Source organism: Moschus berezovskii, chromosome 17 (assembly GCF_049115385.1).
Source record: "Moschus berezovskii isolate FMDL1 chromosome 17, NW_MosBer_1.0, whole genome shotgun sequence".
Classification (NCBI taxonomy): Eukaryota; Metazoa; Chordata; class Mammalia; order Artiodactyla; family Moschidae; genus Moschus; species Moschus berezovskii.
In genome coordinates, this window is record NC_142476.1 from 73,262,445 (window position 1) to 73,288,635 (window position 26,191).

The following is a 26,191-nucleotide window of genomic DNA, read 5'->3' on the forward strand; positions in this document are numbered from 1 at the left end:
GTTGGCAACCCAAAACTAATTTTGGAGTGTAAGACACTTAAAAAAATTAGGATTTCTCAGCACTATAGCAAAATCTTGAGCCAGAAAAGTCCACTTCTCTGCTACTTCCCTTCCCCTGGCTGGCTTTCTTTTAAAAATGGGTTCTTCTACTGTGTCCCTAGGTAGCAGTCTCAGCTCTGCCTGTGTGGGGTCCCTTACCAGATGGCCCTCTTAATAAATGCCTCGCTCTTCCCCACCCTCACCTTCTTGATCCAAATGTGAAATGCCAGCAAATAAATAAGAGCATTGTACTCTGATGAGTTCTCTTGAGGTGGAGGAGAGCCCCGGGGAGGGAAAGCTAGAAATGGCTTTTCTTTTTGCTAGACGGCTCCTAATTACTTGGCCAGTAGGTAGAAGACACTGTTTAGACAATAGAGACTTTAAAGGTAAAGAAAGAGAGGAAATTCTCCATCTTATTCCAAATGCCTTTGCTAACAGGAAAAATGTGCTTGGATTGTTGGAGTCCGTTTGAAATATTCTGCATGATCTTTGCCTGGGGACCACAGACTTTGGACTCTGGGTAGTGACGGCTGTATGCACATTTCCCCACCACTCTCAGAGTGCAACGGAAATGAGTGGGTAATGAGAACAGAGCAGCCAGTTCTTTAATTGAATTAAAAGCTGGGTGACATCAGTGCAGACACCTGTCCAATTACAGACAGGCCAAGGTGTTTACCATTGCTGCACAAGCGATTCAAAGATGACAGAAATCTTTCCGCCCACAGATTAACATAATGAAGGGGAACAGAGTACAGTGGATACAGGCCAAACACCTAGGTTGGCAGCTGAGGGGGGCTGGTGGGGGGGGTGTCGTCTCCGGGATGTAAATAGAAACAGAGTCTCTTTTCTTCTCCAAACTGTGTTGGGCTTTGAAAAGGATGCCATTTTGCTTTACATCTCAGGCTTGGTTTCCAGTCCAGGCATTTATACTAGTCTGCATCGAGTCAGAGGAGTTAATCATAAAATCTCAACGTCAAAGCCGACTCCTCTGCCGTTTTCCTGCTTCTCAGCATACAGAGTTTTATTAGAGGCACAAAAGCTTGCCCAGCTGGTGTCAGCTCCACAGTGATTTTCTCTTACTCAGGCTGCCTTCAGTTTTGAATATTTCTCTTCTGCTCCTTTGAAACTTGAGGTTTGAGCACAGGAAACAAACTGTTGGAAATAATAATGTATGAGTCAAAAGAAACAGCGGGCTTTTCCTTTGCAGGCACTGAGAAAAGGTAGGATGGGAGTGGGCATCTCATAGTAAAGGAGACAGCTTTGAGCTAAGAAGATGCAAAGTCTTGATTTTTTGGTCAAACATAAAGGGCCCACCTTTGGTAAAACATTGCAATAACTGCTAGAAAAGAGGACAAGTAAAGAAGTAAAAAGACACACCCTCTGCATTTAGGAAGTTCACCCAAATCATTGCAAGGGACTTCTAAATTGTTCTCCAGGAGAAGGTTTTTCTGCTCTAAGCAGAGACATTACTTTGCCAACCAAGGTCCATCTAGTCAAGGCTATGGTTTTTCCCGTGGTCATGTACGGATGTGAGAGTTGGACTGTGAAGAAAGCTGATGGCTGAAGAATTGATTCTTTTGAACTGTGGTGCTGGAGAAGACTCTTGAGAGTCCCTTGGACTGCAAGGAGGTCCAACCAGTACATTCTAAAGGAGATCAATCCTGGGTGTTCATTGGAAGGACTGATGCTAAAGCTGAAACTCCAATACTTTGACCACCTCATGCAAAGAGTTAACTCACTGGAAAACACTCTGATGCTGGGAGGGATCGGGGGTGGGAGGAGACGGGGACAACAGAGAATGAGATGGCTGGATGGCATCACCGACTTGATGGACATGAGTTTGAGTGAACTCTGGGAGTTGGTGATGGACAGGGAGGCCTGGTGTGCTGTGATTCATGGGGTCGCAAAGATTCGGACACGACTGAGCGACTGGACTGAACTGAACTGAGGTGGAAATCCTCAGAGCACACAGTCTGGTACCATATGCACTAGGCTCTTAAATTTCCTCCTGTGATGCGCTGTCTCCACTTATATCAATCCTGCCTCTGCTCTTTCAGCCAGGGCTTCCTGCACCCGCCGAGGTCCACAGGACTGTCGTTCAAAGGGAATATACTTACTTAACTTCAAACTCCCTTGGTGTGGCCCGTCAGGATTTCTCAATGTTAAGCATTAATGCAAAATGCATTATCACTTAGCACTGAGAGTCCTGGCCCTGCTGGTGCCAATGGTTTTAATCCAGATACCAAGACTCCTGTGTTTCATGGGATCCTAACACTTTTAAGACATCAATAATGCTTCCTATATGCTTATGGAATGTTTTGTCAGCTGACCCTCTTCCATTATCAAAAAAGACTGGCAGGTTTCCCGACATGGTTGGGACCATTTTTTATTTCACAGAGTTCTGTGGCTGGAAAAGAATCTGAGAGGTCATCCGGCCTGCCTCCAGGTAGAAACAGTCTAAGATTCAAAGGGAAAACAAATCCTCTGTGATGTCTGCTGGAGACTGAGGTTCATATCCAAACCAGTCTTAAAAGTTGTCATTGTCAGGATATACTTCTTTATCTTTAACCCCCTAAGTTTCATCAAGGAGACTACCCCACTTTATCTTACTGGGTTTTCTGTGGACGTAGAGTATATGTCATATTTTTCTCTCTAGGATTCCTTTATAAATATATCACTGTATATATATTTCAGTATTCTTTTAAATATAATACTGAAATATATTTTCAATGATTTTCGTGTCATCTGTCTTTAACTAAATATAGTGTGCTTAATTTCTCAGTCATGTCCAACTATTTGCAACCGCATGGACCATAGCTGCAAGGCTCCTCTGTCCATTGGGATTCTGCTGGCAAGAGTATTGGATGGGTTGCCATACCCTCTTCCAGGGGATCTTCCCAACCCAGGGACCTAACCCAGGTCTCCCACATTACAGGCAGATTCTTTACTGACTGAGCCACCAGGGAAGCTTATAGATCTCATGTCATTTTGGACTGGGAGGTCTGGATCTGAATTTTATAAATGTCCTTGTCCACTTGGCATGTGTGCAAGCATTCTGCCTTATGTATTTAATCTATGTATTATTGTTATCATTAGAGTTCTTCTAGTTCTAATATTTTCTTAGATTAGAATCTTTGTAAAGATCAGCTGTGTTCTATAGCACTTTTCCCAGAGGCATATAGGAGAGTTGATAAATACCCTTATATGTGTATGTGTGCATTTTAACTAATTTTTATTGGCGTGTAGTTGATTTACAATATTGTTTTACTTTCTGCTGTATCAGTTCAGTTCAGTTCAGTCGCTCAGTCATGTCTGACTCTTTGCAACCCCATGAATCACAGCATGCCAGGCCTCCCTGTCCATCACCAAATCCCGGAGTTCACTCAAACTCATGTCCATCGAGTCGGTGATGCCATCCAGCCATCTCATTCTCTGTCGTCCCCGTCTCCTCCCACCCCCAATCCCTCCCAGAATCAGACTCTTTTCCAGTGAGTCAACTTGTCGCATGAGGTGGCCAAAGTATTGGAGCTTCAGCCCCAGCATCAGTCTTTCCAATGAACACCCAGGATTGATCTCCTTTAGAATGGACTGGTTGGATCTCCTTGCAGTCCAAGGGACTCTCAAGAGTCTTCTCCAGCACCACAGTTCAAAAGCATCAATTCTTTGGTGATCAACTTTCTTCACAGTCCAACTCTGACATCCATACATGACCACGGGAAAAACCGTAGCCTTGACTAGACGGACCTTTGTTGGCAAAGTAATGTCTCTGCTTTTTACTATGCTATCTAGGTTGGTCATAACTTTCCTTCCAAGGAGTAAGCGTCTTTTCATTTCCTGGCTACAATCAGCATCTGCAGTGATTTTGGAGCCCCAAAAAATAAAGCAAAGTGAATTAGGTACATACATTTTTATTCACTCATTTTTAGATTCTTTTCCCATGTAGGTCATCTCTAGTATTGAATAGAGTTTGTTTTCTACATCTGTGACTCTATTTTTGCTTTTTAAATAAGTTCATTTGTACCATATTTTTAAATCGCACATATAAGTGATATTATATGCTATGTGTCTTTCTCTGACTTACTTTCACTCAATATGGCAGACTCTAGGTCTGCCCATATCACTACAAATGACATTATTTCATTCTTTATATAACTCAGTATGCTAAAGCTGAAACTCCAATATTTTGGCCACCTCATGCAACAAATTGACTCACTGGAAAAGACTCTGATGCTGGGAAGGATTGGGGGCGGGAGGAGAAGGGGATGACAGAGAATGCAATGGCTGGATGGCATCACCGACTCGATGGACATGAGTTTGAGTGAACTCCGGGAGTTGGTGATGGACAGGGAGGCCTGGTGTGCTGTGGTTCATGGGGTCGCAAAGAGTCGGACACGACTGTGTGACTGAACTGAACTGAATATAAGTATCTTTTGACGACGATACTTTGTTGCAGCAGTACCACTTTTTTTTCTGGGGAGTATATAATCTAAGGATGATGCTGACACTTAAAGGAATGCCATTTGGCCAGTGACTTTGGTCTCTAGGGATATGTCTAAGAAAGGCTGCCTTGACTAGTCTTGGAGAGACTATCTTTATTCTTTGGTAATAGCAGAAGTTTTTATAATCATCAACTTTAATCCATCCTGATAAACTCTCCATACTGAGAAACAGAATATAGAGACTGCATGACCCCAAAACAGGATGACTTTGTCATTATTCTGATTTAGAAAGGGCCACTTTGGCTAACCAGCCCCTTCTCCTATCCCAGCCTAATTGTAATCTGACAAGAGAGAAAATGCTCAATCATTACATTGCTCTTCTTACTGAAATGGATAATACTAACCTCTATTTAGGGGAAATTATTCCAGTGGCTTGACAAACTTTGTCGCTGAGACACAACATTATAAGCAAGATCCCCACTGCAAATAGGAAAGAAATACCACCTTAGCCTCTCAAAGTATGGCAAGTTTTTTTGAAAGTCATTTACAAGCCACCCAAAACTTTCTACCTGTGATCTGAAGTTGGCAAAAGCCAAAACTCAGCTTTCTTCCTCTCTGTTTTCTATTTTGCAGCTCTCATTTCTCAGTGTTTATTATTGTTTCACCTGCCTGGAGATAGGAAATGTGAGCACTTTGATAAATGGCTTGAAAGATGATCTAGTTTCTCTCCAGCATCTTTCTTTAAGAATCCTGGGACTTTTCTATGAAATACAATTTGGTAAACTTCTCGACCAAAGCAAAAAGCTGAAAAATGCAAGTTTTTTGAGAGAAGTATTGCCTGTTTTTTAAGGTCCTAAAGTTTTAAGGGGGAAGAAATTAGCAAAGGAATTTCATGATACTCATACACACAAAAGGACCCCTTTAGTAAAGGCAAGAAAAATTGAATAAAGCATTGAAGACCATTTAGTGAATGCAAACTTGGCATCTGGTTTGACATGATCTTTCTTAAAGTCTCCACTAATACCTTTCTTGTTAAATTGATATAACAGTCACAATTCCAACACTGCATTTCAACTATGATTTGAAAAGAAATAATGTCTCAGGGTAAGTATTTTGCAATGTAAGGGAGCTGTTTTTTATGTTTCCCAATTATAATATTATCTAGATGAATGACACAATGTCATACTAAAGATTTCAGAGTACCAAACTGTATGCAACCACTGTGTCTTTTGGAACACAATATACCTTTGCCCCAGCTAAGTCAGGGCCAACTGTGAAAGGTAATGCGACCTAGGTTGTTCAGTGATGACCAGGGGAAACTAATCTCATGTCATAAAGCATTTTTTTGTTCACTATAGTATTAAAACTTTCACTTTCTGGGGCTGATTAATTTGCTGTGAGTATGGCATTATACTAATTCAGATGAGCAATTTATCTTATTTAGACTTGCAGTAGATTTGAACTTGGCAATAGCAAAGATGAGACAAATGCCAAAGATTTTCAAAGGATGAAATGGCTAGGATTTATCTTAAAAGGATACCTTAATTTTGAACTCAGGATTTACAGTTGATGATGGAGGCATTGAGAGTAGGGAAAATGGTAATATTGTATATATGGTTGTCCCAATCTCCTAATTTATCCCTCACCTGCTTTTTCACCTTTGGTATCTGTGCAGTTGTTTTCTAAATCTCTGATTCTGTTTTGTAAATAAGTTCATTTGTACCTTTTTTTAAGATTGCATGTCTAAGTGATACTATATGTTATTTGTCTTTCTCTGTCTGACTTCATATATTATAATAAACTCTAGATTCATCCATGATTAACATATACATAGTATTATATATAAAATAAATAAGTAATAAGGACTTACTATATTGTCCAGGGAACTCTACTCAATATTGTGTAATAAACTATATGGGAAAATAATCTAAAAAGAAGTGAATAAATGTGTATGTATAACTGATTCACTTTGCTGTACACCTGAAATTAACAAAACATTGTAAGTGAACTATATACTCCAATAAAAATATTTTTAAAAAAGAAATGGGAAAGATGAAGCTTGCAAATAGTTTTGGCTATCAGGTCTGGATTGGGGCAGGTTGAGAGTGAAATGTTGTTCCTATTTGAATATCTAGGTAGGATACATGTCTTGTGAGTAGAATGAAGAACTAGAGCTTGGAGGAGAGATGTGAAGTCTACAGATACAGCCACGACATGAGGCTTAATGAACTAACAAAGGCAGGTGTTCAGAAGAAGAGAGAAGTCTACGTACCCAATGTTGAAAAAGAAGAAAAAAAAAGCTATCTAAAGGACTGTGAAAGGAAGATGAGCTGACCAAGGAAAGCAAGGAGCTCTCAGTAATTTAGAACTCCTGGGAAAGAATTCAGTGGCCGAGAGGGCAGCTGAGGGAGGCAAAGTCCAATAAGTAGACTTAGGATTGAATAAGGATAGAAGGGTTACTTGGTCTAGTGTGGAAGGGATCACTTCAGTTCAGTTCAGTTGCTCAGTCGTGTCCGACTCTCCACGACCCCATGAATGACAGCACGCCAGGCTTCCCTGTCTATCACCAACTCCCGGAGTTCACTCAAACTCATGTCCACAGAGTCAGTGATGCCATCCAGCCATCTCACTCTCTGTCATCCCCTTCTCCTCCTGCCCCCAATCCCTCCCAGCATCAGAGTCTTTTCCAGTGAGTCAACTCTTCGCATGAGGTGGCCAAAGTATTGCAGTTTCAGCTTTAGCATCAATCCTTCCAATGAACACCCAGGATTGATCTCCTTTAGAATGGACTGGTTGGATCTCCTTGCAGTCCAAGGGACTCTCAAGAGTCTTCTCCAGCACCACAGTTCAAAAGCATCAATTCTTCGGCGATTAGCTTTCTTCACAGTCCACTCTCACATCCATACATGACCACTGGAAAAACCATAGCCTTGACTAGATGGACCTTTGTTGGCAAAGTAATGTCTCTGCTTTTTAATATACTATCAAGGTTGGTCATAACTTTCCTTCCAAGGAGTAAGCATCTTAATTTCATGGCTGCAGTCAGCATCCGCAGTGATTTTGGAGCCCAAAAAAATGAAGTCTGACACTGTTTCCACTGTTTGCCCATCTATTTCCCATGAAGTGATGGGACCAGATGCCATGATCTTTGTTTTCTGAATGTTGAGCTTCAAGCCAACCTTTTCACTCTCCTCTTTCACTTTCATTAAGAGGCTTTTGAGTTCCTCTTCACTTTCTGCCATAAGGGTGGTGTCATCTGCATATCTGAGGTTATTGATATTTCTCCCAGCAATCTATTACTGGACTAACAGTCAAATTTGCCTTGGAGTACAGAATGAAGTGGGGCAAAGGCTAATAGAGTTCTGCAAAGAGAAGGCACTGGTAACAGCAAACACAAGAGAAGGCTCTACACATGGACATCACCAGATGGTCAATAACAAAATCAGATTGATTATATTCTTTGCAGCCAAAGATGGAGAAACTATATACAGTCAGAAAAAGCAAGACCAGAAGCTAACTGTGGCTCAGATCATGAACTCCTTATTGCCAAATTCAGACTTAAATTGAAGAAAGGAGAGAAAACCACTAGACCATTCAGGCATGACCTAAATCAAATCCCTTACGACTATACAGTAGAAGTGACAGATAAATTCAAGGGATTAGATCTGATAGACAGAGTGCCTGAAGAACTATGGACAGAGGTTCCTGATATTGTACAGGAGGCAGTGATCAAGACCATCCCCATGAAAATGAAATGCAAAATGGCAAAATGGTTGTCTGAGGAGGCCTTACAAATAGCTATGAAAAGAAGAGAAGTGAAAGGCAAAGGAGAAAAGGAAAGATATACACATTTGAATTTAAAGTTCCAAAGAATAGCAAGGAGAGATAAGAAATCCTTCCTCAATGATCAGTGCAAAGAAATGAAGGAAAAAAAATAGAATGGGAAAGACGAGAGATCTCTTCAAGAAAATAAGAGATACCAAAGGAGAATTTCATACAAATATGGGCAAAATAAAGGACAGAAATGGTATGGACTTAACAGAAGCAGAAGATATTAAGAAGAGGTGGCAAGAATACACAGAAGTACTATACAAAAAGGATTTTCATGACCCAGATAATCACGATGGTGTGATCACTCACCTAGAGACAGACATCCTGGCATGTGAAGTCAAGTAGGCCTTAGGATCCATCACTACTAACAAAGCTAGTGAAGGTGATGGAATTCCAGTTGAGCTATTTCAAATCCTGAAAGATGATGCTGTGAAAGTGCTGCACTCAATATGCCAGCAAATTTGGAAAACTCAGCAGTGGCCACAGGACTGGAAAAGGTTAGTTTTCATTCCAATCCCAAAGAAAGACAATGCTAAAAGATGTTCAAACTACTGCACAATTGCATTCATCTCACACACTAGCAAATTAATGCTCAAAATCCTCCAAGTCAGGCTTCAACAATACATGAACCATGAACTTCCAGATGTTCAAACTGGATTTAGAAAAGGCAGAGGAACCAGAAATCAAATTGCCAACATCTACTGGATCATTAAAAAAGCAGGAGAGTTCCAGAAAAACATCTATTTCTGCTTTATTGACTATGCCAAAGCTTTTGACTTTGTTGTGTGGATCACAACAAACTGGAAAATTCTGAAAGAGAAGGGAATACCAGACCACCTGACCTGCCTCCTTAGGGATATGTATACAGGTCAGGAAGCAACAATTAGAACTGGATATGGAACAAAAGACTGGTTCCAAGTCAGGAAAGGAGTACATCAAGGCTGTATATTGTCACCCTGCTTATTTAACTTATATGCAGAGTACATCATGAAAAATGCTGGACTGGATGAAGCACAAGTTGGAATCAAGATTGCCAGGAGATATATCAATAACCTCAGATATGCAGATTATACCACACTTACAGCAGATAGCAAAGATGAACTAAAGAGTCTTGATGAAAGAAAGAGTGAAAAAGTTGGCTTAAAACTCAACATTCAGAAAACTAAGATCATGGCATCCTATACCATCACTTCATGGCAAATAGATGGGGAAACAGTGGAAACAGTGACAGACTTTATTTTGGGGGAGCTCTAAAATTACTACAGATGTTGACTGCCACTATGAAATTAAAAGACGTTTCCTTCTTGGAAGAAAAGTTATGACCAACCTGGACAGCATATTAAAAAGCAGAGACGTTACCTTGCCAACAAAGGTCTGTCTAGTCAAGGCTATGGTTTTTCCAGTGGTCATGTATGGATGTGAGAGTTGTACTATAAAAAACGCTGAGCACCACAGAATTGATACTTTTGAATTGTGGTGTTGGAGAAGACTCTTGAGAGTCCCTGGGACAGCAAGGAGATCTAACCAGTCCATCCTAAATGAATTCAGTCCTGAATATTCATTGGAAGGACTCATGCTGAAACTGAAACTCTAATACTTTGGCCACCTGCCACCTAATGCGAAGAACTGATTAATTTGAAAAGACCCCAGTGTTGGGAAAGATTGAAGGCAGGAGGAGAAGGGGATGACAGAGGATGAGATGGTTGGATGACATCACCGACTCAATGGACTTGAGTTTGAGTGATCTCTGGGTGTTGGTGATGGACAGGGAAGCCTGGTGTGCTGTAGTCCATTGGGTCGCAGAGAGTCAGACACAACTGAGGACTGAACTGAACTGAACTGAGTGATCTTTAAAAGATAAAAATCAGTGTTTAATAGCAGAGTGCAGGCAGAAACTGGATTGCAGTGACAGCATAGCTTTGGCTGTCATGGCACTGTGCTAGAGTTTTCTCCTCCTATGTCTCTGTATTGAGAACATTATATTCCTAAACTCATTTAATCCTGATGGTAACACTTTGAGATTAATATTGTAATATCCCCATCTCATAGTCCCGTGATACTTCATTATTCCTGTGAGACCTCTCCTCCAAGACAGGTGCTGTTATTATCTATCTGCAGTGCCTTAGAAGACTAAGGCACAGAAATCTGATCAACCTGCCCAAACCCATACCATAAACCAGTAGTAGAATTGGCATCTGGACCCAAGCAGTCTTTCCTGAGCATCATTGCTCTTAATCCCAAAATCCCTACATGTTGAAGAAGCACATGTATGCTGGAAGCCTTCCTTTAAGACTTTTGGAGGAGGAGAAATAATCCCTTTTAAAAAAGTGAGTTTAAAATGTGGGTCATGATCTGGGAGATTCAAGAAGAAATGACAGTCACAGTGGCAGGAGTGAGGGAAAGCAGAAGGTGACAACGTGAAGGTGTTTTGAAATCAGAACTGCATTTGGCATGAGATGGTCACATGTGTTGTGTGTCACTTCGTTGGCTTGCTGACTTCTTTGGCCCCGGGCGAGGATGGTGGTGCCAAGTGCAGCCGAGAGGGTTGCGTGGTCCAGGGGGATGCCTGGGGAGCTGCTAGATTCATGACTTATAGGCAGCATTGGGGACCCAGGGCCAATGTGAAGGGCCAGAGCAAACAGTGACTGCAGTCTTTACTTCATCCTGGTCTTTGCTCTTTTAATTTCTTTATCCTTTCTATCAGGGAAAGGGAATAGGCAGACATGCATTTTAAAATTTGTTGTTGAATGATGAAAGCCGTCAGCTGTCACATTAAAACAATCAAAGTTTATTCAATGAAAGGATACCATAAGTAGAACCGTCTTTCTATAAGAATGATGACAATCTGTGTGATTGGGGATAAAAACAGCTCTAAAAGCCACAACAAAAAACATGGGTGAGCAAATACACAAATGATATTTTTGATACTTCTTTAATTCAGGGGATTAACTAAATAAAGAGCTTCTGTCTTGGTTACAAACACCAGTAAACAAAATGTGCTTTCATTTCTGCAGGCACCTTTAATTGCTGAACAAATCTTATATATCCACCACCAAATCAGGTTAATTCAACACTTATGGGCAATGCTTCTGTTTAAGGCAGGTGTCTTAATTAAATAAACTAATAATTTTGCAAGGAGAAGTACAAAAGCATAATTATCTAATTGGCTAATTGTTCAACTGTGTTGATTTGCATATTCGTTTTAGCTGCAACATGAATAAATAGTTTGTATACATGTATCCTACTGTTAAAATAATGAAATCACTCTTGGGAGTAGCATCTCCTAACATGTGTTAATAGATGTCACTTAAGATGGAATCTCTAGCTAAACACGGTTGAAAAATGCAAGGTAAAAGAAAATGAAGTAGTTTTGTTTCTCCGGGAGAACTAGGATCCCAGAATGGATGGTGGCCGTCTTTACTATCAGATACACTGGGTTCTGCTCTATGAACTATATGTGGAACTCCTCATTTTCTCAGGAGAAACATCTCAGGGCATTAACCTCCTGAGAAGCACGTTGGGGAAAATGCTGTTTAAAACTGTCTTAACAAGAAGTTGGTCTCACAATTTTTTCTCACTAGTCACTGCATTCTACAATCAACACATGGGCAGGAAAATGGATTTAAGAAGTTTTGTTTCTTATCCTCTGTGTCTCTACCTTTTTATCTCACACATACACACACACACAATACTCTTCATGGCTTATGGTAAATATGCAAACCTCTCTTTGTCCCCTTTTATTACAGGCATATTGACAGGCTTGCTACCCTTCAAAAACTATGCAGTAACCCTAGCTGCTTGCACTTTGGCTGGCTGTACCGAGAGCTTGCATGCATTGAACATCTCTACTCCACAAGAAGGTAAAGTAATTTCAAAGGTCTTGACTTCCACATTTCAGTCATGAATAATAAAATAGGAGAAGAGCTAAATACTGCAAGGCCATTTGCTAGAAAACCCCAACCTAATTTGATGACAAAGTGCATTGCCAGGCCATAATTGCTCCATTTTTTGGGGGGGTGCGAAAATGAATCAAACTCCATACCCTTTAATGACATGCATCTTTAATAGCGGTAATGCAGATTAATGGGCTTTTTAATTGCTGTTACATTGTTCATGCAAGAGCCTTGTCATTAATATGAAGCATCTGAAAGATTAATGAAAGCTTCCTCATTTTACTATGGCTCAGAAGTAAATCTAGAGACAGTCTGACTAAAAAGAATTGATTGTATGGCACAGTATGAAATTGAGAATCAAACGGTTGATTTCCATGGTCTCTTTTAACTGCTAAACACCAGCACGGGTAACAATTATTTCAGTGTGATGGAACCTCCAAACGCCAATCGAGGCGTTATTAATCATGGCCCGGTTCCTTCCGATTCAAGTCTCACTTTTGTTGTATGTGGAGCTTGCAAACTGTTGGCATAAATTAATGTTTCAGAAAGCTTACATTAGGAAGGCAGTGGGAAAGAGAAAATATTTTAGCACTCCAAAGTGAAAGCTTTGCTCAAGCATCAGAACACATCTCTTCAAGAAATAACAGCTCTCAAAACATTTAGAGCATTGTTACTTCTTATTTCTCTCTCCGAGATAAGACAGGTGACACATTGCTCTTACTGTCTAGCTGTAAAGTTATTCAGGAGATTTAAAAGTTTGATCTTTAGGGGAAAAGAGCCCACGGTCTCTCTCTGTTTCAGTATCCATCCATTCCCTTTCCCCATTTCTCTTCCCCCCTACCCCATCCCACCTCTTTTAAATCCTTAAAGCAAGAACCGCTCACAGAGAAGATGTGTCAAGAAAGACAATGGTCCATCTGATATAACCAGGACAGAAGACAGAAGTTTGTAAAACCCTTCATGTGACCCTTTGTTATTCATGTCTTCCACCTGGCCTGACCAGAACCCTCACCCGGACTATAGCATTGGTGACCCAGGTTCTGTGTTTTCTTAACATTCACTACATTTGGTCCAGCAATGCTAGCGCTTTTTCTTAGTGTGTCTTTGTTTCTGCTGAGGCACGTATAAACATCCCCTTTTCTTCCACCAACTCCAATATGGCACAGATAATCCTTTATCTCACTGTTTTCTCTTCATCCACTACATTCTCTGACCAGGTTTTACCTGGTACCCTCCAAACCTACTTCACAACTTGACCCCAGAGGGATTCCTACTCCTCCAGTTCACCATTTCCTTCTTGTAATTTCCCAATTTCTAGATTTTTCTTAAATTTATTACCAGCTTACCAAGCTATAGGTATGGTTAGGATCATTTTCTAAAAGTTGTTGTTGTTTTTTTTTTTTTAGTTTCTGAGACTCCAAATTTATTGCAAATGGAAAGATACCCTCTATTAAAAAAATAATATAGTTTCATGTATAATAAATTTAATTTATGTTGTGCTTTATGGCTATTTTAATGGCTTCATATAGGTTTCTTATATCAATTGTGGGCCGCCTAGCATTGTTCATGTTAGATCAAAAGCTCCTCAAGGGTAGGGATTCTGTTTAGTTTGCTTTGAAAGGCATGGCCCCAAGTAAAGATTATGGGTTCAGTTCAGTTCAGTTCAGTCGCTCAGTCAAAACCGACTCTTTGCGACCCCATGAGTCACAGCACGCCAGGCCTCCCTGCCCATCACCAACTCCCGGAGCTCACTCAAACTCATGTCCATTGCGTCGGTGATGCCATCCAGCCATCTCATTCTCTGTCGTCCCCTTCTCCTCCCGCCCCCAATCACTCCCAGCATCAGAGTCTTTTCCAGTGAGTCAACTTGTCACATGCGGTATCCAGAGTATTGGAGTTTCAGCTTTAGCATCAGTCCTTCCAATGAACACCCAGGATTGATCTCCTTTAGAATGGACTGGTTGGATCTCCTTGTAGTCTAAGGGACTCTCAAGAGTCTTCTCCAGCACCACAGTTCAAAAGCATCAATTCTTCGGCGATCAGCTTTCTTCACCATCCAACTCTCACATCCATACATGACCACGGAAAATACCATAGCCTTGACTAGACGGACCTTTGTTGACAAAATAATGTCTCTGCTTTTTAATATACTATCGAGGTTGGTCATAACTTTCCTTCCAAGGAGTAAGTGTCTTTTAATTTCCTGGCTGCAGTCAGCATCCGCAGTGATTTTGGAGCCCCAAAAAATAAAGTCTGACACTGTTTCCCCATCTATTTCCCATGAAATGATGGGACCAGATGCCATGATCTTTGTTTTCTGAATGTTGAGCTTCAAGCCAACCTTTTCACTCTCCTCTTTCACTTTCATCAAGAGGCTTTTGAGTTCCTCTTCACTTTCTGCCATGAGGGTGGTGTCATCTGCATATCTGAGGTTATTGATATTTTTCCTGGCAATCTTGATTCCAGCTTGTACTTCTTCCAGCCTAGGGTTCCTCATGATGTACTCTGTATATAAGTTAAATAAGCAGGGTGACAATATACAACCTTGACATACTCCTTTTCCTATTTGGAACCAGTCTGTTGTTCCATGTCCAGTTCTAACTGTTGCTTCCTGACCTGCATACAGGTTTCTCAAGAGGCAGGTCAGGTGGTCTAGTATGCCCATCTCTTTCAGAATTTTCCACAGTTTATTGTGATCCACACAGTCAAAGGCTTTGGCATAGTCGATGAAGCAGAAATAGATGTTTTTCTGGAACTCTCTTGCTTTCTCCATGATTCAGCGGATGTTGGCAATTGTAATACTATTGATGAAGTAACACAAGCATCAGTCAAGTTTTTCATAAAGTCAAGACAAGTATTTAGTACTAAAGCAATTACTGAAACAATGTCCATGAATCAGGGACATTTCCGTGCATGGGATGTCAAGTTTATTCCATGATTTATTGGTTTGGGTCTGAAAAGTTTAAATTAGAAATTTAAACTAAAATTATAATTAATAAGTCTTTTTATTTTTCCTGTAGCCCCACAACAGGTTCAGCCACCAGTAGCTAAATCCCTTCCCCATTCTTTGTTACTCTCCTGGAATCCACCCCAAAAAGCTAATGGTATTATAACTCAGTACTCTTTATATATGGATGGGATGCTAATCTACTCAGGCAATGGAGAGAACTACACAGTCACAGGTAAGACTTCTGTCGTTATAGTGTATATTAAAGTATATGTACTTCCAAACTAATAAATGTAAGATAACTATAAACTATTATTTATAGCTATCTGAGAACGCAGATTTAAAAGTTGGGTTACTTAGTTTTGTCTCCTGTTAAATCACTGAACTTCCATGATCTTTGTGGTTACATTGCACTGACAGTGAAGCCAAAGCTTGAAAAATGGAAGAGGGCTTGTGTTGACTTCCTTCCCCCTCCCCAAGGCTGTCTTACTGTGTCTTCTCTACTGTCAACCCTGTTTCTTACCTGAATCCTTCTACTAACATACCTTTACTCTGAGGAGTGCAGAGGGGGCTTTGGAAATGAATCAACACAAAGAGCTCAGCATATGATTCCTCTGCCTTCTACTGATCACAGGGTTGGAGCTGGGACCCAGTGTGGTCCCCAGCCGCACTCACAGTGCAATGAGATGTCATGTCAGTTCTACTGAGGCAGTGTCGTCATTTCAAACAGATGCCACTGACACATGTTAACCCCTTTAAAACCCTCATGAATGTGGAATAATCTTAAGATTCAGAATTGTGACTCATTGTGGCCTGAATTTTAGACCATTTGGGAAGAAACATAGTCTATCTGCCCATGTCATATTATCCAGTGTCAGGGCACTTGAGAAAAGGGAATTTGCTCAAAACCTTGTGAAACCCAAGAGGTCTATATTATGTATATTGTCTGGAGTCTGAATCATGTTTATACTTGTATGGTAATTATATCCTTATATACTCTGATGTTTTAGATACTGTATGTGACTACTAGGTGAGACATCATTAATCAAACATGGATTGATGGAAAACTGAGGTGTTAGAGATATTAAAAGTCTTCATGAAAGGTCACAACATGGTAGAGTCAGAGACAGGATTAATTTTTAATGAATTCACTCCTTCACATTAGTGCCAGGTACTAAGGTTGTGTGGAGAAGGGCATGGCAACCCACTCCAGTATTCTTGCCTGAAAAATCCCATGGACAGAGGAGCTTGGTGGGCTACAGTCCACAGGGTCGCAAAGGGTCAAACATGACTGAAGTGACTGAACATGCACACACGAAGGTTGTAACAGAGAGTCAGCCAGACGTGGTACCCCATTCCCCACACTGGTGCTCATGACTTTGTGGCAGCACGTACAGACATAGGGAAGAGGAGTATTGGGACAGGGCTGTGTCTTTCATCCACCCCGTTGCGTTCTCAGAGCTCACACCTTTGTGTCCTCTAGTCTGAGAGGCCTCAAAGTACGAGAACTATTGCTTTTATATTTTATTCATCATACTTGGATAGAATTCTGTAACACTTACTCTGTAAGGTAGGAATTATCACTACTCCTATTTTACAAGTGAGAAAATTGAGGCACAGAAAGATTAAGCAACTTGCTCAAGACCATGCAGCCTATGAGAGTTAGACTTTGACACCATCCCAGGCATCTCAGTTATGATGAAGAGAATACGGTCTTAAAACCAGTTATGTAAATATTGATACTTAGTTTCTGAAACTATTAAATGGAGATAACGGAAACTTTCAGGATTTTGAAGAGAACTAGAACTATAGGTAAAACACCTAGCATGTTCTGAGTAAAGTACACTTAGTCAAGAAAACTAAAAAACAAATACTAAAAGTAAACTGAAAATAGGTTACCCTTGCCCTAGGAATATCTGAAGGCATTATTTTAACTAAAAGTTATTGTCCACAGAATTTATTTCAGTAGAAATGAAAGCACATCTTGGAATGAACCTTACCCATGTCTTAATAAATATTATGCAAAGCGCTTATTAGGACCAACTGTATCATCGTGTGGGACAGCACAGCTTTCGGGCACACTGTAGACACTTCCGACAAGAAGTCTTTGGGGAACCCCATGTATAAGTCAGGTGTAACCCTGTGTGCTCACTGACTGCCTTTATGCCCGCCTCACTTTTTGGTTTGCACTAGGCTGCCTGTTTACTTATTGTTTTGCCCCATGAAACCATGAGCATCATAAGGACAGGGCTGTGTCTGTCTTGTTCACGACTGCATTTCCAGCACTGATCACAGATTCGGTAGAGAATAAGGGAATGAATGAAGTCAAGTGACTCCTGGGAACAGAGAAAGATGATAACAAAGGGGTGAAGAGCAGGAATAGGGTGGGGAAGAAAAAACAATAGGGGAAAGATGGGTGGAAATGTAGAAACCCAAGAAAAAGAAACCAAGACCCCTTTCCTGTGCAAAGTGAATGCTGACCTCGTCTACAGGGAAGTGGTGTGGCTGATGGCAGGTCTCAGAGTGTGGACCTTGAAGATTTCCAAAATGAACAAAATGCCACATAAGGTGGCACTGCAAAGCCAGAGAATGAACAGGATGGGGAAGAGAGTGAAGTCAAGTCGCTTAGTCATGTCCAACTCTTTGCGACCCTGTGGACTGTAGCCCACCGTTCATGGGATTCTCCAGGCAAGGATACTGGAGTGGGTTGCCATTCCTTCTCCAGGGGATCTTCCTGACCCAGGGATTGAACCCAGGTCTCCCGCATTGGAGGCAGATGCTTTAACCTCTGAGCCATTCAAACTGCTTTCTATACCACCTAAAAATGATACTAATTCTGTATTATGTTGTCTTGAATCTTTAACAGACTCACATAACCATATACCTGGATTGAAAGCTCATGGCAAATGTTAGCATCGCGTAATAGATGCCTCAACTATACGAAAGTGGGGAATTTTTACAGTGTCCATAACCATCTTTTCTAGTTACAATGATAATGGCTTCTTCAATGGTTTTCATCCTTTAGGTAGAATTTTTTTTTAAATTTTATTGGAGTATAGATGCTTTACAGTGTTGTACAGTGAAATGATTCAGTTATATGTATACATATATCCCCTCTATTTTGGATTTCCTTCCCATTTGGGTTACCACAGAGTACTGAGCAGAGTTCTCTGTGTTATACAGTGGGTTCTTATTAGTTGTCTACCTTATACAAAGTTTCAATATTGTGTATATATCGATTCCAATCTCCCAATTCATCCCACAACCCCACCTTCCTCCCCCTGATGTCCATAATTTGTTATTTCTGTCTGTGTGTTTATTTCTGCTTTGCAAATAGTTTCATCTGTACCATTTTTCCTGATTTCATATATGTGCATTAATATGCAATATTTGTTTTTCTCTTTCTGACTTACGTAACTCTCTGTGAGAGTCTCTAGGTTCATCCTTGTGTCTATAAATGGCACAGTTTCATTCCTTTATGACTGAGTGATATTCTGCGGTATAATGTACCACATCTTCTTTATCCATTGGTCTGTCGACAGACATTTATGTTGCTTCCATGTTTGGGCTATTGTAAATAGTGTTGCGATGCACATTGGGGTGCTTTTATCTTTTTTGATTTACGATTTTCTCCAGGTATATGCCAGGAGTAGAATTGCTGGCTCATTTGGTAGTTCTATTCTTAGTTTTTTAAGGAACCTCTGTACCAACCTAGATAGCATATTAAAAAGCAGAGACATTACTTTGCCAACCAAGGTCTCTCTAGTCAAGGCTATGGTTTTTCCCGTGGTCATGTATGGATGGGAGAGTTGGACTGTGAAGAAAGCTGATTGCCGAAGAATTGATGCTTTTGAACTATGGTACTGGAGAAGACTCTTGAGAGTCCCTTGGACTGCAAGGATATCCAACCAGTCCATTCTAAAGGAGATCAGTCCTGGGTGTTCATTGGAAGGACTGATGATGAAGCTGAAACTCCAATACTTTGGCCACCTCATGTGATGAGTTGACTCACTGGAAAAGACTCTGATGTTGGGAGGGATTGGGGGCAGGAGGAGACAGGGATGACAGAGAATGAGATGGCTGGATGGCATCACCGACTTGATGGACATGAGTTTGAGTGAACTCTGGGAGTTGGTGATGGACAGGGAGGCCTGGCGTGCTGGGATTCATGGGGTCGCAGAAAGTCGGACACGACTGAGAGACTGAACTGAACCGAACTGAGCTGATACTGTTCTCCTTAGTGGCTGCACCAATTTGCATTCCTACCAATAAAGTAGGAGGGTTTGCTTTTCTCCATGCCCTCTTTAGCATTTATTGCTTGTAGATTTTTTTGATGAAAGCCTTTCTCTAATAAGACTCATAAAATTTTTTTCCTAATTCCTCCAGGCATCTTACAAGCACCTGTATTACTTGTTGCTTTTATCTCCAAATGTCAGAAGATACAAAGCACAGTAGGAACACAATGTTAATCACTCAGGAGAGGAACTAAATCAAAACGATATAATGGGATTTAAAGTTGTACATGATGATTCAAGTGTTATAACTGAGGCCCAGAGATGTCAAGAAATCCTAGTCAGCGACTGGAAGAACGGATTCAAATCTGAGTCTATCTGGAGTCAAAGTCCATTTGTCTCAGCTCTATACATTCTACTTATTGGACACATTTTATTATTTATCACAACTCAGAAAGGGAGCTGGAAGCTGGTTTAAAAACCCTGAGCACTTGTGTTGATCTTCTAAGGGTGCCACAACCAAATACCATAGACTGGACAACTTAAACAACAGAAATTTATTTCTCACTGTTGTGGAGGCTTGAAGTTCAAGAATAAGGTGTTGGCAGGTTTAGTTTCTCTTGGGGCCTCTCTCCTTAACTTGCAGACAGCCAGCGTCTCCCTGTGCTTCACATGGTCTTCTTCTGTGTGCACCCCTAGTGCCTCTTCCTTTTTCTGTAGGAGCATCAGAACCATTGGATTAGGGACCTATCATTATAACCCCATTTAACCTTCATCACTTCTTCAAAAGCCCTACCTCCAAATATAGTCACATTGAGGGTTAAGGTTTTAATATGCAAATCTTGGAAAATATAATTTTAAGTTTATAACAGCATCATGAACTGAGTGTTTTCTCTATTAACAAAGGCTGAATGCTCACTTTTCTTGAGATTCTACAATTTGCATGCAAGATGAATATAATTGCCCTTTAGATCTCTTTCAACTCTAAGGTTTTATATTTGCAGTATACACTAAATTTTTGTTATTTTCCAAAGTCCACCTGCCCACTCAAAATCACAGAAAACAGAGAATGGGAGAGGGAATCTGGTTGTTTGAAGTGAGCTGGTAACAAGCTGGGACTTCCCTGATGGCTCAGTTGGTAAAGAATCAGCCTACAATGTGGGAGACCTGTGTTCGATCCTTGGGTTGGGAAGATCCTCTGAAGGAGGGCATGGAAACCCACTCCAGTCTCTTGCCTGGAGAATCCCCATGGACAGAGGAGCCTGTTGGGCTGCAACCATGGGGTCGCAAAGAGCTGGACATAACTGAACGACTAAGCATAGCACTGGAACAAGCTGATGGAGGAAACTGCTCTTGTCATTGGGTCTCGCTTTAGCTTTGACACATGCTTTAAATCCTGCCATGTTCCATCGTATAATCTATTCTGATGCAGTTGGTGCTCATGGCTTGTCTTTGTGTCTGGATTGTTGTGGCATAATGTTCTTTCCATGCTAAGTAGTTTGTAGATGGAACTTCTATCCTATCCCATGAGGGCTGGTGCTTTCAGTAATAGTGAGAGTGTAGGATCACTAAAACGAATCTCTCCAGTGCTGAAATGTCAATTCATAGAGAGACTGAGAAATGGAAGATGCATTCAGCTAGGTTAGAGAAATAATTGTTAGCGATTTTTAGTTATAAAAATGACACGTTTCAGTTCAGTTCAGTTCAGTCGCTCAGTCGTGTCCGAATCTTTGCTACCCCATGAATCCCAGCACGCCAGGCCTCCCTGTCCATCACCAACTCCCGGAGTTCACTCAAACTCATGTCCATCGAGTCGGTGATGCCATCCAGCCATCTCATTCTCTGTCGTCCCCATCTCCTCCCACCCCCAATCCCTCCTAGCATCAGACTCTTTTCCAGTGAATCAACTTGTCACATGAGGTGGCCGAAGTATTGGAGTTTCAGCTTCAGCATCAGTCCTTCCAATGAACACCCAGGATTGAGCTCCTTTAGAATGGACTGGTTGGATCTCCTTGCAGTATAAGGGACTCTCAAGAGTCTTCTCCAACACCACAGTTCAAAAGCATCAATTCTTCGGCAATCAGCTTTCTTAACAGTCCAACTCTCACATCCATACATGACACTGGAAAAACCATAGCCTTGACTAGAGAGACCTTGGTTGGCAAAGTAATGTCTCTGCTTTTTAATATGCTATCGAGGTTGGTCATAACTTTCCTTCCAAGGAGTAAGCGTCTTTTAATTTCATGGCTGCAATCAGCATCTGCAGTGATTTTGGAGCCCCAAAAAATAAAGTCTGACACTGTTTCCACTGTTTCCCCATCTATTTCCCATGAAGCGATGGGACCAGATGCCATGATCTTTGTTTTCTGAATGTTGAGCTTCAAGCCAACCTTTTCACTCTCCTCTTTCACTTTCATCAAGAGGCTTTTGAGTTCCTCTTCACTTTCTGCCATAAGGGTGGTGTCATCTGCATATCTGAGGTTATTGATATTTCTCCTGGCAATCTTGATTCCAGCTTGTGCTTCTTCCAGCCCAGCGTTCCTCATGATGTACTCTGCATATAAGTTAAATAAGCAGGGTGACAATATACAACCTTGATGTACTCCTTTTCCTTGTTACTGAAGATAATTTAAAACATGCAGATATCCCGTCTTACAGATAGACACTCTAATATTTGATGTAATTCCTTCTAGCACTTTATTCTTTTTAACAAAATTGAGCAATAATGTAAAATTTGGAATCCTTGCATGTTCCCTTATTATGAATACATCCCATAGCATGAAGGATTTTTCTAGAAATATTTTGCTGTATTCTATTTTATGGATATTCACCCATGCATTTAGCCACTTAAAAATTCAAAAGTTCCTGATTTATTTCTGTTTTAAATGTTTTGTGATAAATATCATACATAAAGCTTTCTTTGCTAGATCTCTAGAAGGGAAATAGCTAAGTCAAAGGTAGCAAACTTTTCAGAATATTTGATATGCATTTTTCATTGTTTTCCAGAAAAGTTCATCAGAAGTGAATGTTATATCTTATGTCTTTGACAGTTTTACAAGTTGAAAATATTATTTTTATTTGCATGTGTAACTCCTTATTTATTGCATACTTTTTGTGTGATGATTAGTGACTTATATTTTACTTTGATTCAACTAATCATAGTCTTGATGAGCAAAAATGTAGTAGGAATGAGGAGTAGTTTTGAAACTTCTTTAAGAGCTGTTTCATACCATTTTTTCTGGTTATAAGCATCTGCACTATTTGCAATTCCTTGCCTTCTATACCATAAAAAGCTTTCTCAATAACTTGGCTTAATATCCCCTCCTAAATATTCAAGGTGTCAACTTTTTTTCTCACTCTTCCTCCATTTATTTGTAGCTTCCCTTTAAGTTTCCACATAGAATTAACATTCTTCTGCTATGTGTTAAAAAAAAAAAAAAAGAATCTTGCTACAATTGTGGATACAGGTCAAAGTAAATGCATTTCAATTCAAACTCCACTTAGCATCTAGGTGGCTGGAATGCTTTTCTTCTTTCTCTTAAATATGAAGCATTAAAAGTCAAAGGCAGCACTGCACCTTGAGTTAGTACAAAATATATTTAAAAATGCATACAGTTCAAATTTTTTGCCTTGCATAGGCCATAAGCTAGTAGAATGGTGGGTCAGTTATGACACTGAAAAATGAATCCAGTTAGAGAACCTCCCGAAGGCTGTTGATGTTTGCTATAATAAATAGCACACACTTTAAGTCAAACTTTTTCATTCTGTATTCAAAGGTAATGGATTTTTCGTAACCATAGTAACCTTGGTGTATTTCTGGATAAATACATGAGGTATATACATTCTGGTTTTATTTTTGAATATAAACTACCACATTATGTATTACTAATAATATGAAAAATAGGATGTAGGTTAGTATAATGACAGCTTAAACTAGTATGCATTTTTCTTCTGCAAAAAATAAATATTTATCAAAAGTATAGGTTCAATTAATTTTTCCCCCAGTTTTGTGGTATTCTGGTGGTGCCATTTATCTTTTTTTTGCAAGATCTCCATTAATCTCTTATTTCTGTCTCATAACAGATTTTTAAGAATTTCAAGGTAAAAACAATGTGCTTTAAAGTTTGTGATTAAAAATATTATTGAAAGATTGAAGGACCTATATTGATATAACCAGCAGAGCTATTGTGAAGCCACTTAACATGTGTGTATACCATATGTTCATAAGGGAGAAAAACACCTTTTGTGAGCCTGTTCACAACATACTTGGATTGTTTCAAAAGTTCAGCCTAGATAGCATCCTGATTGATGATGACCATCCAAACTGTAGCCAACCAGATCATCCTCATTTTAAATGAGCACTGTACCAGAAAGTGGCAGTCTTTAAGAAGTTTGTGAGATGGTTCACGGAAACTTGCAAAGATTTTGGAAACAAGGATAGCAAGATGGTGGTCACTGGGAGAAGTATAATATGAGCATGGCAAGGAGGTTTTTGTGAGCTGTGCTGACCAGTGAAGAGAGAAGAAGGATCCCTCAGTTCAATTCTTCTCTTAACCTAGCCTAAACCATCAGGGCTTATAAATACTAAAATTTCACGGAGGGAATGGTCAAAAGGCACTCCCTAAAATAATTAAATATGACATCAAACCTTAAAACATGAATACTTTCAAGTGTAATGTCTCAGAAATCTATAGTAGTCTTATGATTGAATAAGAGTGGCTGATTTCTAGCACTCTGCATCTCCATTAGGATCTGAGCTTCTATCACTAAGACTGAGACAGTAACACAAGGATCAGAGTGATGTAAGGAGTGTGTGTGTGTGTGTGTGTATGTGTGTGTAAGAGTGATACAGACAGAAAGAGAGAGGCAGAGGCAAAGAGAGAGAGAAGGAGAGAGGAAAAGCAGATACAATACTAGTAAAGTCAGATAGACAGTAAGCATTTATATCTTTAACCACTGAAAGTGCTATAAGCTTTTTTTTTTTTTTTTTTGGCCTTATTTACCAAGGTCAAAAAGAACCATGTATAAACAGCAAAATAGAAATGTTCATCTTGAGCCTTCCAAACACTTAAGTCTTAACAGTGAGACATTTATGGTAAAAGAAGCTGGACTGCTTATGGCACAATAAAAAGCATTTAAAGGTTAGGTACTTTTCACCAAGCATTATAAGGAAACTTATCAACACTCTACAAATTTGAGCTAAATTATATTCATTCATATCGATGCTTTATGAAACACATTTTTGTAGCAAAATAAAACTTTGCTTTAACCTTGATATTTTCTTTCATTTTGCATTTTTGAATACCACAGTGCAGTGATTCTAAATCACTGCTCTCACATAAAGTAATGTTACTGAGGGGAATACTGTTAACAAGCTTGTGTTCTAACCCATAAGGCAGAGTATCAATAAGGCAGATCCTGGGAGGGTTTCCAGGTAATGCAGTGATCTCATCTATGAGTGATATTGCCTCCCTATTACAAACTAAGTCATACTTTTGTGCCCTTTTGATGTCACAGACACATAGTGTTAAATTGTAAAGTCTAAGAAGCCTTGTGGATACAAATGAAAAAAAAAAAATAATGAAAAGAAGTGCAAGCCTTCAGAGGCTAAGTTACTGAGTGATCAAAGACTCCAGAAGGGCTGCTTAAGGTTTAGCAACATCCCAGATCCTTGGGTTAACAATGGATGCTTTACTTTTAATTTTTTTATTGAATGTAGTGCCAATCTCTGCTGTACAGCACAGTGACTCGGTTACACATATATACACACTCTTTTAAAATATTCTTTCCAATTATGGTTTATCACAGGATATTCAATATAGTTCCCTCTGCTATATATTGGACCTGGTTGTTTATCCATTCTAAATGTAATAGTTTGCAATGGATGCTTTACTTTAAAAAGTCCTGTTCACTTAGTAACAAAGGGTCAAGTGAAATGGAATAACTTGTACAAAATGTTTGAATATCAGTTGTGCTTGTAAACAATACAACCAAAGTGTCACTCTAACTTGAAGATGCTTCTGCATTGCACAAGTGTGTGAAGAATTATGTTTAAATTTATATTTTAAGATTTGTACCCAGTTATTACCTGTGATCCATTAACCTAGTTGATGAATCTTATACTTTCAAATGGTAAGAAAGGGCTCCTGATTTGAAGGGATTTCAGAGGACTTGTGGGTATCAGATTCAGTTTAAAAAGTAGTAGAGTTAAATCCTGAAAGGTTGATGGAATCTTTCCTTCCAGTGAGAGCTATATGAATAGAGCCTGCCTACTATTTTGAGCATTAAGAACTACCATTGTTTTAAGTTTATTTCTTAAAGCTTCCTAATTGAATGATAAATTCACACCGGAAGCACATCTGAAGTATCACCTTGATGAATATTCTCAAAGTGAACACATCCATGGATCCAGCACCCAGATTAGAACACAGAACATTATTGGCACCCTAGAAGCTTCCTGTTTTTGCCTTCAAATCTTACCTCCTGACTCAGGCGACCACTTTCCTGACTGTTTGGCATAGGTTTGTTGCACTGTTCTTGTACCTAGCATGAATGGACTCAGACTGTGTGTTCTCTTTTGTCCCTAGTTTCTTCTGGATAACACAGGAAGGAGGGTGACTCAAAGGAGTGATGTTTTGTAATCCCGCTCCTTATATCCTGAACCCTCTGATCTCTAGGTTGTGACTATGACAGTGCCAGCTGTTATATTTCTGCCTTGCAGAATGGTATTGGAGTATTTGTAAAATGAACCATCTACCTCATCCTCCAAGTCCAGAACTGAAAAATAATTATAGAAACACTCCTTCTAGA

General features: G+C 39.9%; 1 protein-coding gene across 1 annotated transcript in view; it reads left to right on the forward strand.

Annotated features, from left to right (window-relative positions):
- The window catches only part of USH2A (usherin), a 969,245-nt gene that overhangs the window by 437,354 nt on the left and 505,700 nt on the right, over window positions 1-26,191 (forward strand). Inside the window, exons 30-31 of the mRNA XM_055419911.2 lie at window positions 12,056-12,169; window positions 15,223-15,384. Of these exons, the coding sequence (XP_055275886.2) occupies window positions 12,056-12,169; window positions 15,223-15,384 (276 nt within the window). The remainder of the gene's footprint in view (window positions 1-12,055; window positions 12,170-15,222; window positions 15,385-26,191) is intronic.